General features: G+C 49.8%; 2 protein-coding genes across 8 annotated transcripts; both read right to left on the bottom strand.

Moving 5' to 3' along the window:
* RNASEL (ribonuclease L) lies at positions 12–5632 on the bottom strand. 6 transcript variants are annotated; one of them, XM_021404725.1, is made up of 8 exons: positions 5464–5630; positions 4983–5065; positions 3226–4715; positions 2802–2890; positions 2217–2407; positions 1996–2116; positions 1459–1616; positions 12–602 (listed from the first exon to the last, which is right to left on the bottom strand). In XM_021404725.1, exons 3-8 carry the CDS (start codon positions 4673–4675, stop codon positions 467–469), a joined length of 2145 nt encoding a protein of 714 aa, XP_021260400.1. In that variant the 5' UTR covers positions 4676–4715; positions 4983–5065; positions 5464–5630; the 3' UTR covers positions 12–466. The 6 variants fall into 6 exon arrangements, with proteins under 6 accessions (XP_021260400.1, XP_021260397.1, XP_021260402.1 ...); XM_021404722.1 differs by having other exon boundaries at positions 3226–4850; positions 5464–5629; XM_021404727.1 differs by lacking the exon at positions 4983–5065 and having other exon boundaries at positions 3226–4709; positions 5458–5630.
* Positions 6648–15082, bottom strand: RGS16 (regulator of G protein signaling 16). Of its 2 annotated transcripts, XM_021404732.1 has the most exons (7): positions 14137–15082; positions 13178–13279; positions 12495–12556; positions 11195–11361; positions 7902–10710; positions 7193–7335; positions 6648–6821 (listed from the first exon to the last, which is right to left on the bottom strand). In XM_021404732.1, the coding sequence occupies exons 1-5, from the start codon at positions 14214–14216 to the stop codon at positions 10510–10512; spliced, it is 612 nt and encodes a 203-aa protein (XP_021260407.1). In that variant the 5' UTR covers positions 14217–15082; the 3' UTR covers positions 6648–6821; positions 7193–7335; positions 7902–10509. The 2 variants fall into 2 exon arrangements, with proteins under 2 accessions (XP_021260407.1, XP_021260408.1); XM_021404733.1 differs by lacking the exons at positions 13178–13279; positions 14137–15082 and adding an exon at positions 12703–13026.

Here is a 17598-nt window from a genome sequence, read left to right as displayed (position 1 = left end):
GAGCATAGGAATTGTCAGTTTCCCAAGCAAGTTTATTCCCAGCTTGGTTCTGCATTGGCTAATGGAACACCAATCAGTTTTTCAAAGCATTAAAAACCCATTCAAGAACACAAAAATATTTCCATAAGCACCATATAATCATTGTACAACCCCCTGCAAGTTGTTAACAGAGAAACAAGCAACCCCATGGACAATCAAGATGCCACAAGGTCTCCATCTCCAAGAGGTCATCAAGCCCAGAGGGGTGGGGAAGTCACTGAGCTAACACTCAGCTTGGCTCCCCTCCCAAGCCCTTGGTTCCTACACCAGCCACCTCTTCTGAACCATCTTCCATTTTCTTAGATCAAGTCCTCTATGCTCTGCCCCTGCGTGCGCTCTCATCTCCTTACCCACTTTCTTCAACTCTTTTGCAGCTGAAGGACGCAGAGAAAGTGGGATCAGCCACAGAATATGAGGCAATGACTTCCTATGGAGAAGAGTCCTGAATGTCTATGAAGTGACTGTATCTGGGATGCTGGCGTAAGCAGTTGTAGACATAAATGGTCAGTTTAGGAAAAAGCTTCAGGAAATACTCAGCGTAGTCTCCTGTTATTTCAGTGATCCTGAAGGAGAAAGAAAAAATTAAACCAAAAATAAAAGGAACCCATAATGCTTCAATTTCTCCCTTGCAGGGAAAAGCCATTCCAGAGGCTCTGATAACACAGGAAGGTTTCCTCTAGGTCCTCGAGCTGCAGCCTCTCCATACTTTCCCCATGATCTGCACTCTATCTTTTTGCTATTTCTCCAGCACCTCCACCTGCATCTTCACAGAAGAGCTGTGCTGGCCACCAGCCTTGGTGAAAGCATCACTTGGAGTTAACGCCTATGTCACCAGAGACCTCTGGCCTCAGATGTGAAATGCCCATGGCTGTAAAGGGTTGGGCAGTCCAGCAGCTCTTCAGGAGCGTTGACTGAGCCATTGGCTGCCCAGCATGGTGGTGGACTCACCATCCATGGAGGTTTTCAAGGGAAGGGTAGATATGGCACTGAGTGGCACAGTTTAGAGCACGGGTTGATGGTTAGATAGTTGGACTTGATGATCTTAGTGGTCTTTCCAACCTTACTGATTCTATGATTCAAAGTGCCTCAGCACAGTAACATCAGCACTTGGAAATATCAAAGCAGTTAAGGAGGCTTCCTCAAAGTGTGAGGGATGAGGAATCTGGGAGCTGGACGTTGCTTCAAAATCTGAAGTTTAATCCTCTGGGCAAGCTTCATTCTCACCCTCAGGAGGGCCAAGTCACACAACCCTTTATACACTACTGTGCATCCAAAGGAAGTAACCCCTGAGAAAATGAGATTTAATGGACTTCCTCCCATATCCTGGGCTCCTTTCTGAAGATTTTGCTCTCACACACACTGGTGCTTACAGACATCCAGCAACACAACCGTGGCAGGGACAAGGATGCGAACACGTACCTCTTATTAGGGTGTTCATCCAGATTTCTAATGAGCCTCAGTAGGTCTGTGATCTTCTTCGTGTAGAAGAATTTTTTTCCATCACTGGACTTTTTTCCATCACCAGGCTTTTTTCCATCACCAGGCTTGCACATGATGCCCAGAATCTGTTGATTAATCTGAAAAAAGCTTACAGACCATATATGCCCTGCCTTTCACACACACCATGAAAGCAGCTCATCTGCTTTTACTTATCACAACTGCAGCTTTTCTGCAGAGACATCACCTCGCATGGATATGCTCTGACACTTACAGGCATGTTGATCAACACAAGCAAAAGACTTTGCTCTTCAGGACACACACCATACAGACCCCCTGATTTTCCTGCCTGGCCAAAGCATAGCATTCATATTAGGACTGTCAACATGGCACGGTAGATTATGAAAATCTATAGGTCTGGAGAGGAGGAGAGAATCCAGAGTCTTGGTCCAGCTGAGGAAAACTTCTGCTGGAAGGTCTAGCTCCAACCTCACATCAACTCAAAGAGAAGAGGCTTACCTGCTCAGTCCAGTTTGGGTAAGGAACACATTCTCCAGCATTAAGCACGCCAAAAGCATCCATTCTATCATCAGTCAGATCTTTGATTTTATTCCATATAGTCTTCAGGATGTTGAACTTCCTGCAGAACAAGGACCTTCGTTAGCTGCAACAGAACACCATCCCCAGCATTACAGGCAAATCCTGCACGAACAACTTTTCTTTGTGCTCTTAGGGCTTACTTCTGTTTGCTCCAGAAATAGGGGTGCTCGCTCAGACCTTCCAAGCCCCGTTCATCATGACAGGCCAGGCTCTCAATAAGGTCCAAAGCCTCCTCATAATCCATGGAACCTGCATCCAAATCCTTAGTACTGACTTCATTAAGGGGTTTCCTACCCCCTGTTAAAACATACAGCATGAGCTTGCTGAGGTTCTGCAGAGAAACACATCAAGATGCATGAAGCTTCATACTGAGTGGAAGAAATGGGACTAGTATTCCTAAACGAGCAGAGCATGTATGTTAACATGGGTCTGCAGGCATGCACAAGTATACAAGTAAATATGGATAGGAACTCTGAAGGTTTGTGCATGATGAGATGGGGCAAACACCATAATCTAGATCCCAAGGTGTCTGCAGGGGTCCCAGCACCAGCCCAAGCCATTACACTGCCATTCTCATATGGGGTCTACTGTTATAGGGGCTTGCCCCAAAAGCAACACATCTTCAGGTTAAGGATGCACAAGAGTTGCCCCTAGAATTCGCAGCAAAAGAAAGTATCAGAAATAACCGAGATTTGAAACCATGTATTGATTCGGATCGAAGTTACCTCTAAGTCTTTGTAGATAAGTTCCATTTTGCCTTCAGTCAACTTTCTGGAGTTATCAAAATCCACCAAGTAGATTTTGCCACCTAAATCTGGGGAAATAAGAGAATGTTAACAAGTGATGAACCTTGATACACAAGCTTGTCACTGCTTTCTGTATGGGTGCCTTCTGGAGAGATTGCTGTGGGCTGAGCTATCTGCAAAGCTCAGAAATGCAAGCAGATCTAAGGAGACGTGAAAGCTACTCTATTCACTCCCCCAGGGCTATCTGGAACATGTCTGTGCTTATCCAGAGAACTAATGCCATTCAGCATAAGCATATCTGCTCTGGTCTTTCATATCTGACTTAGGATAGGGGGTGTTAGGCAAAAGGAAACAATGAAAAAAACACACGCACAAAAAATAAAACCAACAAAAACCAACCAACCTATCAAAAAGTTCTTGGGATGCAGAGCCTGGTGAGCAAACCCGAGTGAGTGCAGCTCTCTCACTGCTTGGAAGATCATCCTCAGGATGCCTTTGTAGTCCTTTTGGTCTCCTGGGTCATGCAGATGTTCTTCGAGGTTTTTCTCCCAGAGAGGGAAGCACAAGTACATGCAGCCCTTTTCTTGCTCAGACTGGGAGAGTTTCAGCAGACGTTCACAGCTTGCACACTGGTCAAGGAATGTTTTCTCCTCATTACCTTCTGCGCTGCGGCGTATCCATACTGCCACCTCCATCCCATCGTAGAGTCCAAGGTAGATGTTACCCTGGGAAGTGCTCTGAATTCTTTGACGGGCATATGGAAATACCTTAAGCTTGCCAATCATGGGCCGATACATATTATGAAGACTTTGCAGCTGGTCCCTCCAGCGTTTGCTTTTTGGCTCCCAGGCATCAGGGTTTGTTGGAACAAACCTGGCATTATACTTGCGAAGAAGACGCGCCATTTCACTAGCACGATTCCTATTTGCAGCAGCAATAAGCTCCCCAATGTCAGTCCTTGCTCCTTTTTTACACAGCATCTCTGCTATATCGTAAGTATTCTTCTCTACAGCCACCATCAGAGCTGTTTGGCCATCCTCACCTGCATCATCGATATTTATGTCATCCCTGTCCAATAGAGCTTTCACCAAGCTTGTATTCTTCCTTTTCACAGCTAGGATGAGGGCAGTTTTACCAGTTTCATCTTTGCAGTTGACGTCAACACCATGGTCCAGCAGGAAAAGGCCTATTTCAGAGACATCTGACTCACTTTTTTCCCTATCACAATCCTTGAGGGCATGGATCAAAGCATTCCTATCTTCATTGTCACAAACGTTCGGATCAGCCCCCATCTCCTGGATAAGAGTTTTTACCACCGAGAAGTGGCCTCTCCAACAAGCATCCATCAGTGCAGTCTTCCCTCCCTTGTTCAGTTTCTTCTTCTCCTCACTGGCTGTCCTCCTCAAATTCACATCTGCTCCTTTGCTATGCAGGAACCTCAAGGCCTCCTCCTTCCCATACCAAGCAGCTTCCATGAAAGCAGTGAATCCATTGTCGTCACTGTCGTTAATGTTAAACCCACAACCAAAGAGGAGCTCCAGTATTTCCAGGTTTCCCACCATGGCTGCCTCAATAAACGCAGTGCCACCATTGTCCTTCCTGGTGTGCGGGCATGCACCTCTGGCCAGCAGAAGCTGGACCATCTCCTTGTCACCAGCTTGCACAGCGCTGTGAAGAGGTGTCCATCCGCATTCTACTTTGGAGTTCACATCTGCCCCATTCTCCAGCAGCTCCAGCACCCTTTCCCTCTGGCCATTTCTCAAAGCAGCATTTAACTCTGAGGCAATGTTTTCTGCACTCTGCATGCTAGACACGGTAGATGCCTCCTGCTGGCTCTGGGCTCCAGGTTCCATGATGGTCACAGTGAGGACTCTGTACCCTGGAGTTTGTCACCTGAGGAACAACAAAGACCCAGGGATCTCAGTGAAGGACAGGTTAAGTGCAATGCTCAGCCTCTTCATCATGAGGGCTGCTCCAGTTTTGCCTGATGGAATGCATAAGGTGAGACACTGGCTTCATGGTCTTCACCTAATTAATAAATAGGAGACCCTATTTTATTAAGCCAAGAAAACTCTCAATTGATGCCCTGCAGATATGTGAGGTGCAAATAAGGACGGTAATGCCAATACTAGTTGAGAGAAGCATGACTACAGCACTTACTGGGAGACATACACTCATCCTCATTGCTTGTCCTGTCTCGCTGATCACAGCACAAGAAGGCATCCCCCGTGTGGCTGGCACATCTGAATGAAGGGATGGAGTGAATTTAGGGTATTCTTACTACTGAAGTCATGGTGGATTTATTGCAGGTTACCCAATAAGCTGGTCCCAATCTGGTCCCTGATGTTCTCCCCATGCAGGTGGGGAGCACAGCAGCCAGACAGAAACCAGCATTCTCCTGCCTGACAAGCAGAATCCTAGATAATTTATCTAAACCAATCAGAAAGGGGCAGAGCAGTTTTTATGCAAGAAGCCAAAGATTAAATTCACAGCAGTGTACCCTCAGGAAAGACAAAGATCCTGCTCTAGCATGGCTTCCTCCCCTCTCTTCCCCCAAACCACAAAGCAGTAACTGAATACTCTATTTCACCGACACTCTCTCTCCCTTCACCCCCATCCCTCCAACACAGCAGGGCCTCACCAAGTGCCCCATCACCAGCAAGGAGAACCTGCAAGCCCTGGAAAGCGGAAGAGGGGAGGAGAGGCGTGCAAAATGGAGGGCTGTGTCCGTCGTCCCCTTTTTTCTTCTTCCTCTTCCGAGAGGCAGAACCACAAACACCCTGCCCAAAGGAGCCCTAAGCATTTGTGGCCCATCCCACTGGCTCTCAGCCAGATGACGTGCAAAGTCATGCAGCCCTGGCTGCAGTCACCCGTTGTCAAGCATAACCACAAGCTGCAGGCAGACAAGAGCAGGATCCTCTAACCAGATGCAAGCCCAGCAACAGCCTAAGACAGCTCCAGAGCCAGGGAGAAGCTTCGCCAAGAACAAGCTCCCATGGGATGGAGCAGCACCTGGAAGCACTGTACCCACACTTGGAGGGGAAAAACAAGCTTTTGAGAGGTGTGTTTGGGGACATTTTCAGCATGCAGCAGAGGTCTGCAAACCTGCTTGCAAGCGTGCTCTCAGTAGCATTTTAGGAGCTGAAAGTACAGATTTTAAATGCATCAGCACTGTTTTGTTTTCTTCCTTTCATCTTTTCCATATCTTTTGGTAAATCCATTCTCATGACCAGACCAGTCCCCTAAATCCCACACAGGGGATCACCAAGCCATATTGGAAGAAGGCAGCTGGCCCCTGCATCCTTCTTGATGGATGTCACCCCAGGATCACCTTTTATATCTTCCTCTCCTACAACACCACTCAAGGTAGCCTGTTACAGACTCAGCACAGCTTCTTCACTCAAGAAACCACCAACTTTCAGATAACTGCTGACAACTCCGGCATAGCTCTGCGGTTTCAAAGCTGCTGGCCAGCAGACATACACAGCACAGACATTTTCAGACCAGTTGTCCAAGTATCAAGGAATCATTAAGATTGGAAAAGACCTCTGGGACCATCAGGTCCAAACATCAATGCACCCCCACCATGCCCACTGACCATGTCCCTCAGTGCCACATCTCCACAGTTCTGGAACACCCCCAGGGACAGGGACCCCACCACCTCCCCAGGCAGCCTGTGCCAATGCCTCTTTCAGAGAATAAATTTTTCCTAATATCCAACCTGAACCTCCCCTGGAACAACTTAAAGCCATCATCTCCTGTCCTATTGCTAGCATGATACTGCCCTCTCCAACCAGAGCAGAGTTTGGGCAGCTTCATTTGCCTGGTGACCATGACCTGTTCCCAATGTGCCAGTGGTTTTTGGTGTTGAAGATCATGTTTTCGTATGTCCTCCGTATAGTTGCAGTGCTTATTTATGGTCCAGAAGCCTCTTCCAAAGAGTCATCTTTGGCTTGAAGCCGGCATGCTCTGCAGCTCTTTGAGCATGACCCTTGCAACCTATTATTAAAAAAAAAAAAATCCAAGTTACGACACAAAAATACAAATGCCACCCAAACACGTTAAAGTAATTCACTGTTTAATGGTGTAAAGATGAAAGGGAGCCAGTTCCAGCAGATGCACCATCAGAAATTGTTAGCCACAATACAAACCATCTGTAAATAGGATTACTGCCAGCAAGACACAGAAACAGACTCAGGATGTCTCAGACACTACAACAGCTTTTTGGTGGCTGTAGCACAAATGCTCAGCTTCACAGCATGACAGCAGTCAGAGTAGCATTAGGACCACAAAAAGAAAAAGCCAAGCTGAGGGCAGGGAGCTGCCAAAGGGTGGAAAAGCAATAGCTACCAAATTGTGTGCCTGCATACCAGCAAAGCAGAGGGCTCAGGAGATGGGTTACGGACACAACAAGCAGGGAAACCAAATGCGCAGTGATGCAAGTCCTCCTGTTCCTCCACGCTGATGGACACACACCCAGTTTGCAGCTCTCCCTTGAGATAGCATCCACGCACTGGCCACAAATAAACGTGAGATAAAATGTGAAACAAAAATTGCCTGCTAATTCAAAATAATTTTTAAAGAAGCTAAGAATAGTAGGGATGGGTCTTTTTTGGTGTGTTCTCTGTATTTCTTTCCTTATTATATTTTTAACTGAGAACATCCCAGGATTTATATGCTTGGCCACGCTACCATGCTGGAGCAGAGCACTGGAAAATAGCCTACAGGAAGATGTGACCCAAACCCTGGCAGGTGGAGCTCTGAACACAGAATCACTATGGTTGGAAAAAACATCTAAAATCATCTAGTCCAACCATCCAGGGACCCCCAGTGTTGCCCACTATGTCCTTCAGTGCCACGACTCCACTTTTCTTGAACACTCCCTGAGACGGTGACTCCACCACCTCCCAGGGCAGCCTGTGCCAGTGCATCACCACCCAGAAAAGAAACGTTTCCTAACATCCAGTCTGAAGCATTGACCAAAACTCATTCTGCAATAGAGCATTACTACACTTCCTATCTGTATTTGCTACCCTTCTGGGCTGCTGCTCCTTTCTCACCAGTACAAAGAAAACCAACCCAAAACAGCACATCCATCAGCAAGCAGGCTCAAGAAGAGGTGAGGGCAACACCCAGGCATGCAAGCACCCCATCCAACAAGGCACCGTCTCCAGTACACAGACAAGAAGAGCAAAGCAGATCCACTGAAGGCACCCAAAGCAGGTCAAAGAGGCAGCCAAGGTGAGGACCTAAACTTAAATGCATTTCCCCACCTGGGATCAGGATCCCAGCAGTGCTCCTCCCATCTGTTTCCCATCCCCTGCCCTTCCCCACCAGCTGTGCCTGGGTTACAGCTGCAGCACATCAGAGCCAGCATGGAGCATACGGCTGCAGAGCCCAGCGCTGTGCTCAGCACCCCACGGTGTCAGAAAGCAGGAATAGTGCCCTTTGTGTTGTAGCATTTATTTGCAGATTGCCTTTCCACAAATACATAATGGATGAACGCATGCAATCACATATCAGTTTGTCCCTTCTGATCCCAGATTCCCAGACCTCGCCCTGGGAAACTTCAGCCTTGGTTTTATGGGAGGCTTCAGTTCCACTTTCTCAAGGCGGGTCTGTGGGTTTTTTGTTTTGTTTTGTTTTGTTTTTGTTTTTGTTTTTTCCCAATGCCTTGTTATATTAGCACAGGGTTTTGCCAGCAATCATGAAGGATGTACTGGATGCAAGCGTGTGGCTTTGTCGATGGAGTTTTCTCTTTGTGAAATGAAACGATGCCAATTTGACCTTTTTTTTTTTTTTGCCATATTGATTTTTTTAAAGTAGAAAATCATGTTTAAATTAACTTCAAAGTGTGCAAGACAAAGTATTTTTTTTTTTCAGTTAGACCCTGCAAATCAAACGGACGTGATTTTGTTTTTATCTGCCTCAGTGCCATTTGTTGCTCCCGCAGAGCCTATATTTCTGGGTAATTTAAACATATCCTGGCTATCTTTCACCTCATTCCTTGAACAAAAGATAAGGTGGGCAGCTTAATCTCTCTTCTTCCATCTAGGTGGATGACAGCTGTAGAAGAAGAGCTGATGTATTTTATAGCAAACAATGATCTTTGGAATGTGTGGCCATGCCAGAAGAGACAGGAGTGTTTGTTATGAAGTCTGCTGCTTGCAAATGTCTCTTCAGTGGTAGAGACCCACTTGCACTAACAGCATTGCCTTGGGATCCGAGTGACCACCATCTGCAACACAACTCTTCCTCACACTGTACTCATGCTCTCCTCAGTCCAGCTCATTTGGGCTTCCATAGAGGCAATAAATAGAAAGGAATGCTTGGTTTGGTTATTATTTGGGGCAGCGCTGTGATGGAACATCCTCGACCTTGGGAGACAATATGTTCTCAACAAGGGTTGGGTGGTTTCCAACACCCCCTCTGGTACCATGAGGAAGTTTTATTTTTCACAAGTTCCCCTTCCCCTTCTTGTGTTTCCCACGTCTGTAGGGGCTGTAGGTGGCCTCAAGCCACGCACCGCAAGCAGCTTTCCTTACACTGTGTGCTTTGTAACGGCCCCTCGAAATCTCAAAGTGAAAATTAATGAAAAGCCCACAGCCAACAATGGTGTCATGGCATTGCCCTCTTTGCGTTTTATTTTGTAGCCATGACATCGTGTTCGTAGCAAAAATGGACCTTTGTGCATCGTTCACTTCGGTATCACAACGAAGGTGGTTCCAGTTGTAGAAGTAAATAATAAATAACAAAACAGCTCAAATAGCCCCGTGAATGCAGCTGGGAGCCACCAGACTCAGAGGTAGAATCGGGAAGAGGACTCAGAAAGACATCCCCAAACCGGTCCTTGGGGTTCCTCTGCTGCAGACCAGTCAGGGCAACACCAGACCCAACTGTAAACCAAACTGTAAACCCAGCTCTTAACTCTTAAGTGATTTAAAAATAAGTTTTCTACACTCACAGTGCCCCTTCTGCACCGCTATTCTCTGCCTAGGACAAGCTGCTAGCCCACGTGCCGAGGTGCCGGCCACAAAGCTCTATTTAAGGGAAAAAAAAGGGAAATGGCACGAACTGCAAAGCATCCTTTTATGGCCATCAACGGTCCTCCGCGCTCCCAGGAAACCTCAGGCCCGGTTCGATGCAGCTCTCCCTGCTGCTATTTGCGTACCTTGCTCCACGGTCACATTACAAAGCTATTTTCCTCTCTTGCAGTTATTATACAGAAGCCGTGGGAGGCATGCTAAGTGCTGCAATACCTAAAATAAATTAATTTACAAGCTCCTCCGAGCAAGGGATGTGCGCATGCTTTGAGCAGTGCTCTTCTCATAAATACATATCATTAACAATAACCATAAAATAAATAATAACAATAATAAAAAAGCATGTGACCTAAGTTCGGGTGCAGCCTGCAGGCCACGAAGCTTAAGGAAAGGATAGAAATGTCACTGCTAGGGCCATGCTGCTCCGGACCCACCGCTCTTCTTGCTGACACATGGGTGGCTTCCACCCCGTGCAGCCCAGCAGTGGGACCACCGGCGGTGGGGTGCGAAGGCCTCTCCTCAGGGCAGCCTCAGTGGGAGCACTCAAGGTGCCCGGTGTCCTGCTGGAAGGCCAGGATTTCAGCCTACACCCCGCCGCCAGGCCCTCGGTGCCCACCCAGGGCAGGTTTGGTGTTGGGCATGGGTCAGGTGTGCAAACGCTTGTTGATGCCATGGCTGGTGGCCTGCTTGGTCATGTCCTGGTAGGAGGCTGACTTCAGGAAGCGGGGGTAGGAGTCCTTCTCCATCAGGGTGCGGGTCTTTGCCTGCGCCTCGTTGAAGCAAGCGGAGGTGGCTCCCGTGAGGTTCTTCCTGGTGATCTCCCTGGTTTCGTGGTCAATGTTGACCTGCAAGGAAGGAGTGCCCATAAATGTTAGCTTGGCGCTGGCCAACGTGGGGAGGGGAACAGCCTCCTCCTAATGAGGGTGAAGACACAGAATCATAGAATCATTAAGGTGGGAAAGACCTCTATGATCATGAAGTCCAACCGCCAACCCGTGCCTCTGTCTGCTCAGACCATGTCACTCAGTGCAACCTCCACTCTTCCCTTGGACACCCTCAGGGACAGTGACTCCACCACCTCCCTGAGCAGCCTGTGCCAATGCCTTACCATTCCTTCTGAGAAGCAATGTTTCCTCGTATAAAAATGCAGGCCTTTACACCCCTTCACTTTGGGTCACCACATGAGATTAGAAAGCTCAGGTGAATGAGGCCAAACCTTCCCAATCAGCTGAGAGAGCACCTAACAAAACCCACCAGGATATTTTAGGATGCTTTATCCCTTTCCCTTCCCATTTGGTGCTACACAGCAGAGGCAGGATCAGCTCTCACCTCTCTGGGTGCCTCGCTTTGGACAAACTCCTCGAAGATCCTGTTGGCTTTGGAGGCCAGCTTGGTTTTGGAGCGGGTCTTCTTGAAATCCTCGCAGGCCAGCCAGAAGTCCAGGTTCTCCTCGCTGAACTCGGTCTTCAGGAAGGTGTGGAAAGCGGTCACCCCATCTGCAACAGAGGGACAGGCAGTGAGTGGGGCTGGAGGGGAAGAAGTCATCAGAACCTGCACTGGGAGGTGATGGAGCTGCTGGATGTGGCATTACGCACCGTCTCCCTGGGAGACCATACCACAGCATCTGTGGTATCCTTTCCCTCTGGACAAACTCCAGCCTCTGAACCTTTGCTAATTGGCCTTAAGACTCCAATAAAATCTTTTCCCACAGACAAATAATCCTCCAGTTTTATTTATCTGACCTTTCTGTAATGAGTCTTCAGAGTGGTTTCTTTACAGCGTTGGAAAAGAGCTAATTCTACAAAGGGGAAATCCACTGAGATATGAGTATGCCTGCGGGAATCAAGCAGCGATGGCTTTATTTTTATTTCTCAGCAGGGATTTAGGGGAACAAGATGCTGAGGAGTATGGGAGAGTGCCTGCAGCAGGGGAACCAGGCATGGGGGATGTATTTATTGAGTTACAAAGCTGGAGATGCTCGCTAACCTTCACAGCACATGACGAAAGCTGGAAGAAAGATGCCCAGCCCTAGACTAGCACTGCAGAAGGACTGTCTGTTGCCATGGAATAAATGTAAGCAGACAAATATTTTTGTGTTCAGATTTGGTCTCCTTGCTGGCCCTACAGGTACAATGCCTTACACGAACCATAGGCATTGCCGTGAATTTTGGAGGGGAAAATGGAGGTGTGCGTCTCAACACAGCAGGTGAATGCCTTCTCCCCGTGTAAGAGCCATTGGAGAGGTATGGGATGGGTAGACAGAGGGCAGCAATGTTTTCAAAGCCACGAAATCCTGCATGAAGGCAGCTACATGGGCAGCAGATATGAGCCTGGAGATTGTGATGGAAAGGGCATGGCGCAGTACCCTCCACCAGAAGGTACGTGCCACTGCTGAGCAAGCCTACAGCAATGCTCCTGGCCCACAAACCTATGAGACAGCACTTCTGCCCCCTAAAAAGCATCCAGGCAGAAGGGAAGGGCAAAGCCACAGGGACCTGGCTGCACATTGGCTCTGCCAGGGCAGAGGGGCACCTCCCAAGTTTCTAACGCAGCTAATTGAGGAGGAGACCTGGCTCCAGGATACATCCTACATGCTCTTATGAAGAGGAGAAAACAAAATCCTACTCACTTTTACTCTTGAGGAGCTGGTCAAAGGATTCCCTCCATTCAAGCACCTCTCGTGAGGAGTCTCTGCAAAAAAACAAAAGGATGTGAGGTTTGCCATCTTGCCGGCGAAGGATGGGAGCATTTCATTAAAGCAGTTCTCGATGAGCCAGCACAAGAAGGGAAGCAGCAGCACCAGCAGGAAGCCACAGCGAGACCCCAGTATCCTTTACCTGTGAGCCCTCTTTCCTTTCTCTTTTCCCCTTTCTTTTACATTCCCCGATGGCTCACCAGACCTCAGCTCCATAGTACAGCTTTGGCCAGGCAGTCTTCTCCAGAGGATGCTCAGCGGAGCCCTTTTCCCTGGTAGCAACCCAGCAGAGCCCCCTCTGCATGCAGGCGTCTCTCCTCCAGCCGCAAGGTTTAGTGTTTTTTGTTTTTAATGCTGTATGCGTTCCCTGGGGGACCCAGGCACGGGTTTGAGGTACCAGCACCTGTGGGAGCCCGCTGGCTTTCCAGCTTGATGCTAAGCCTCCACTCTGCCTAATGCCGGTGCATCCCTCTCCAACCCGACTTTATAACTGGTGGAGCTGGGATGTGGCAGGCAGCGGGGCGGGACCGCCGGGACGAGCAGCACCGCATCCTCCCCCCCATGCAAAGCATCCCCAGGGACAGCCCAGCCCAAGGGGACCCGCAGCCTCAGCTTACCTCCGCCTGGAGCCCAGCTGCAGCTTGCCCGCTGCCCCGCTGCCGTGTCCCAGCTCCGGTTTATGCAGCAGGATCCCCAAACGGGTCTTGAGTTCCTTGGCTCTGGAAGGGAGGAAGTGGAGAGATTGGAATGTGGGGACCGCCACCACCATGCCTGCTCGCAGGGGCAGCCCTCTCTCCTCCAGCTCTCTGGCTTTCTTGCTTTCTGCCGCATGCAACAAGCAATCCCCAAATTGCTTTTTCTGCTCCCTAGCAACCGCGCTCCGCAGCACGCTGGAGAAAGCACGGCGCTCGCCTTCTGCTCAGCAGAGCGAGAGCATCTCCCTGCTGTGCTGCCGCAGCTGCTCCCCTGCTTTTTGGGGGTGTCACAGATGTGTCACCGTCACCCACCCCATGCCTCCGGGACCCGGACTGCACAGTGACAGAGCTCAGAGCTCGATGCGTCCCCACTAGGTGTCCTGCAGCAACAGGGCAGGAGCTGCTGCTGAATCCGCTCCTCTCCCTTGGGTCCCCCAGCAGCGTGCAGCCCTGCTGCTATTTGCGTGCTGCAGCTCCTGCTGGCATCCCAGGGCTCCCATACAAAAATAAGTGCTTAAATGTCAAGGCGGCAGCATCGCATGGCTTTGTAGCCATGTTTGGCAGGATGTCACCGAGCGCTGCGAGCGCCTCGACTAAAACAGAGCTGCTGCCAAACAGTGCAGAGACAGAGACAGCAACACAAACCTCTGTGTGCGCACAGCGAGGTGTGGGGCAGCTTTGCCTGGCCACGTGTTTTACCCCTACATCCTTCCCTGGGATCCAGAGCAAATTCTGCAGCCATCCCTAGCTGTGAGTTCAATGCAGTCTGGACCCTGATTTCTATCAAAACATCACAACAGTGGAGGCTGCTCCGACGTCAGGAGCATCTTTTCCAGCTAACCCTCTGCTTCCCAGTGCTGCGGCGTGGCAAAGCCCCTTACCTCTCCAGGCAAGCGATGGGAAGCGCAGCCAACCCCCGGCACATGCTGAGAGCTGGGCACCGAGGCATCCAGCAACTCATCGGCTCCTCTAGGCACCACCTGTGCCACTGCGTCGCGTGCTGCCAGCTGGAATAGCGTCGAGGAGCTGTGCTTATATGGGGCGGGAGGGCTGGGAGGGTACCCGGCTCCGCTCCAGCCTCCAGCCAACCAACAGCTGCTCAGCACCAGCGGAGAAGATAACCGCTTGGGTAGGTGCTAAGGGAGGGGGCGGGAGGCTCGTCCTTGAGCATCACAGTCAGCACTGCTTCCTCGATAAGTGGAAAAAACAGGCTCGCGTCCACCGACGTGTGCAGCCTGCTGAGTAACCGCGGGGACAGCGAAGGGGACAAGCAATTAGTCAGCGCCATCCCACCGGCTGATGACTTCAAACCCTCCTTCCTGCACGGCAAAGGCTGGCGTGGTGGCATCACCGCAGCAAGGACATGGGGACCGGCACGCCTCGCTGACCCCATGGCAGCCCACCCCAGCACCACGCTGCTGTGCAGAGCAGAGCGACGCAATGTTTCCATGCTACCCAAAGTGTGCCATGGCCAAGCCCATGGCTGGTTAAATGAGGGCTGATGTCTGCCTGTGTTTCTTCATTGCTGATTTTCTGCTGGGGCTGCAGTGGGAGAAGGGGAGGGGAAGAGCATCAATGAAAGACTGAACACAGCGTGGGGAAACGCCTGGTAAAGGGGTATCCTAATGGGAACTGAAGATGGGAAGAGTAGAGCTGAAACTGCTGAAAACAAGACACAGAAACAGGCAAGAGGATGGGAATGGAATGGAAATTCCTTATCCTCTTTCCTCCTCCACACTCCCCCATTAGCACCAGCTCAGCAGTCAGCACAGGCATTTTTCATGAACTCAGGCTGTCTCTTGCCTTGCTGCCCACTGCCAGCATCAATCCAACATAGTATGGCCAGAGCCCACAGGAGACAACCTGCCCATGGCAGTGGGGTTGGAACTAGATAATTTTTAGGGTCCCTTCCAACCCAAACTATTCTGTGATTCTACAGTACTATGATTGTATGGGATGACAGGAGCTGGGCAGTAGACACGGCACCAAGCTGATGGAGTTCAAGGAGCATTTGGACAATATTCCCTGCTGTAAGATTTGAATGTTGGGTGGTCCTGTGTGGAGCCAGGAATGGGAACTGATGATCTTTGTGTTTCCCTTCCAACTTGGGGTGTTCTGTGGTTCTATGATCACTGGCCCTGATGTTCTAGCCTTCACTTTGCTCCAACCTATTCCTCCCCGCTGCTTTTCTCCATAGAAATAAGGTGTAGTTGTACCTTGTCCCCTCTGTAGCATCTTTTGAACCACTCAGCTCTGGTGAGACAAAGCAGATGGAAGTCAGAAGTGAGGAAAAGGCTGCAATGGGAGCCTGGGCTATGCAAGCCCCACAGGAGGAAGAGAACCCTTATAAAACCTCAGCACGAGGGAAAGCATAGAACCATCAGGGTTGGAAAAGATATCCAAGATATCCAAGTCCAACCTTCAGCCTGACCTACAGAGTCCCACCACTAGCCCTTGCCCATTAGTGTCACATCCACACATCTCTTCAATACCTCCAGGGATGGGGACTCCCCCTCTTCCCTGGGCAGCCTGCTCCAAGGCTTGGCCACCCTCTCCATGAAGAAAATCTTCCTGAAATCCAACCTAAACCTAAAATCAAGAGCCAGCCAAAGGCTGCATCTTCTTGGGCAGCAAGGTTGCTCAGCCAGAAGATGCACAAAGCTGTAGGAAACTACCTGAGCACCTGCCCTGCTGCCTTGGGACAGGTTTTGAACTTTCCCCTTCAGTGGGTGAGCTCCAGCATGGGAGACGGTCCGTGCAATATTTTATAATGCAGAGTTCTTCATTAGAGTTATGCAATAGCTTCTGAGCCCAACTACGTGTGTGTACTCAGATGTCTTTATTCTGCTCGGTATCTAATTTAATTACGTGCTTCCTGTCTCATTTAGCTTAGCAGCCTCCCGCAGCTCCAGCCTGCATTCTGTGTTATCAGCCCTTGTTCTGGAACACAACAACCCAGCTGTGTCGCAATGCCCAGGGCCAGGCTGCCTTCCCATCAAGTGTGCTGCAACACCAGCAGCACAATGGACTGCCCGTGGAATCAGTGCGGCCCCTCACAGCACCAGCATGGTTCTGGCACCCAGCTCAGCCCCACTGATAAGAATTTCCCAGCTCCCATTTCCCCAGTGGGATTTTTTCTGGAAAAGACTCGGAAGAAGGAAGAGGAGCCACGGTAAATAGGGAGCAGATGTTGGGCGTGGGGAATGGGAGCAGAAGGGAAGGAGCTCAGGGAGGTGGGGAGAGGAGGAAATGCAAAACCATGCGGTTTGGTGGAACGGGAAGGGTACAGAAAGGGGTGGGATGCAAGGGGAGAAAGAGAGGAAGAGCTGACCCACGTGTGGATGGGAGACAGCACCAGGCTGTCCCATTGTGTCGCAGGGGGCTGATGCTGATTCACCTGACTCCTTTGCAACGGACTGGGAGCAGCAGCAATCGGTGATGGTGATACCCAAGGGCCGTGTCTGCACTGATGACGGGGTGCTGGATGGACTGCCAGCCAAAAAAAGCACTCTGTCCTCGCACGCAGCACCGGAGGAAATCGCTGCTCTGGAAATTCGTAGCAGTGCGGAAAGAGATGATTGAAAGACAAAAAAAAAAAAAAAATTAATAATAATTAGAATTACAAATGGGGTTTTCGAGGGGCAGCTGCTATCCGTGTGCTCGCTTCGTGCAGCGCGCAAGCACATCTGCGTAGGGAGAGGTATCTGACAGCAGGTATTTTTAATCTTCTCTTTCCGTTCCCGGCACCTGCTCTGAAAAGCCACTGAACAGCAAGGGGAAAAAAAAAAAAATAAATAAAAAACCAACAAAGGCAGCAGCTAAATATATCCTAACTGAGAGGAGAGATAGAGCAGCAGTAATGGCAGATTCTCCCCTTGGATGCATGCAAATCGGTTTGGCTCGGAGAGAGGCTTAGAGGGAAAGGAGCTGCGGATGAAAGGGGAAAACAACAAAAGATGATCATTAGGGCCAACTAAATGGGATAGGAAGAAGAAACATTTCTCCTCAGAAAGAGCCATGATGCACTGACACAGGATGCCCAGGGAAGTGGTGGGGTCACCGTCCCCGGAGGTGTCCCAGAACCGTGGGGATGTGGCACTGAGGGATGCAGTGGTGGGGTGGGGTTGGGCTGAGGGGTCTGAGAGGTGTTCTCCAACCTGAATGACTCTATGGGTCTGCATTCGGTCAGAATGGCAAAAAGGCAGTGGGACTTGTAGGGCAGCGGGACACATCCGACCTCGCAGCTTTTCCAGACACACAGGCACAAGAAGGCAGGTAGTTCTCAGGCTGTTTATTTCACATCCTCACGGTGTCTATACAGTAAAGGTGAACAACGCTTTGCG

The sequence above is a fragment of the Numida meleagris genome, chromosome 7 (assembly GCF_002078875.1).
Source record: "Numida meleagris isolate 19003 breed g44 Domestic line chromosome 7, NumMel1.0, whole genome shotgun sequence".
NCBI classification, from domain to species: domain Eukaryota; kingdom Metazoa; phylum Chordata; class Aves; order Galliformes; family Numididae; genus Numida; species Numida meleagris.
Note: the sequence above shows the minus strand (reverse complement) of the source record. Positions and strands in the feature narration are given on the sequence as shown.

Excerpts from the sequence above, each read along its gene's own strand:
- RGS16 (XM_021404732.1), bottom strand. The coding sequence starts at position 14,216 with ATGAGTTGCTGGATGCCTCGGTGCCCAGCTCTCAGCATGTGCCGGGGG. Across the intron at positions 13,280-14,136 it reads CCCATCGCTTGCCTGGAGAG|AGCCAAGGAACTCAAGACCC; the intron begins GTAAGGGGCTTT and ends CCTCCCTTCCAG. Across the intron at positions 10,711-11,194 it reads AAAGCGAGGCACCCAGAGAG|GTCAACATTGACCACGAAAC; the intron begins GTGAGAGCTGAT and ends CCTTCCTTGCAG.
- RNASEL (XM_021404727.1), bottom strand. The coding sequence starts at position 4,675 with ATGGAACCTGGAGCCCAGAGCCAGCAGGAGGCATCTACCGTGTCTAGC. Across the intron at positions 2,408-2,801 it reads TTATCTACAAAGACTTAGAG|AACCTCAGCAAGCTCATGCT; the intron begins GTAACTTCGATC and ends GTTTCTCTGCAG. Across the intron at positions 603-1,458 it reads GATGAACACCCTAATAAGAG|GATCACTGAAATAACAGGAG; the intron begins GTACGTGTTCGC and ends TTTCTCCTTCAG.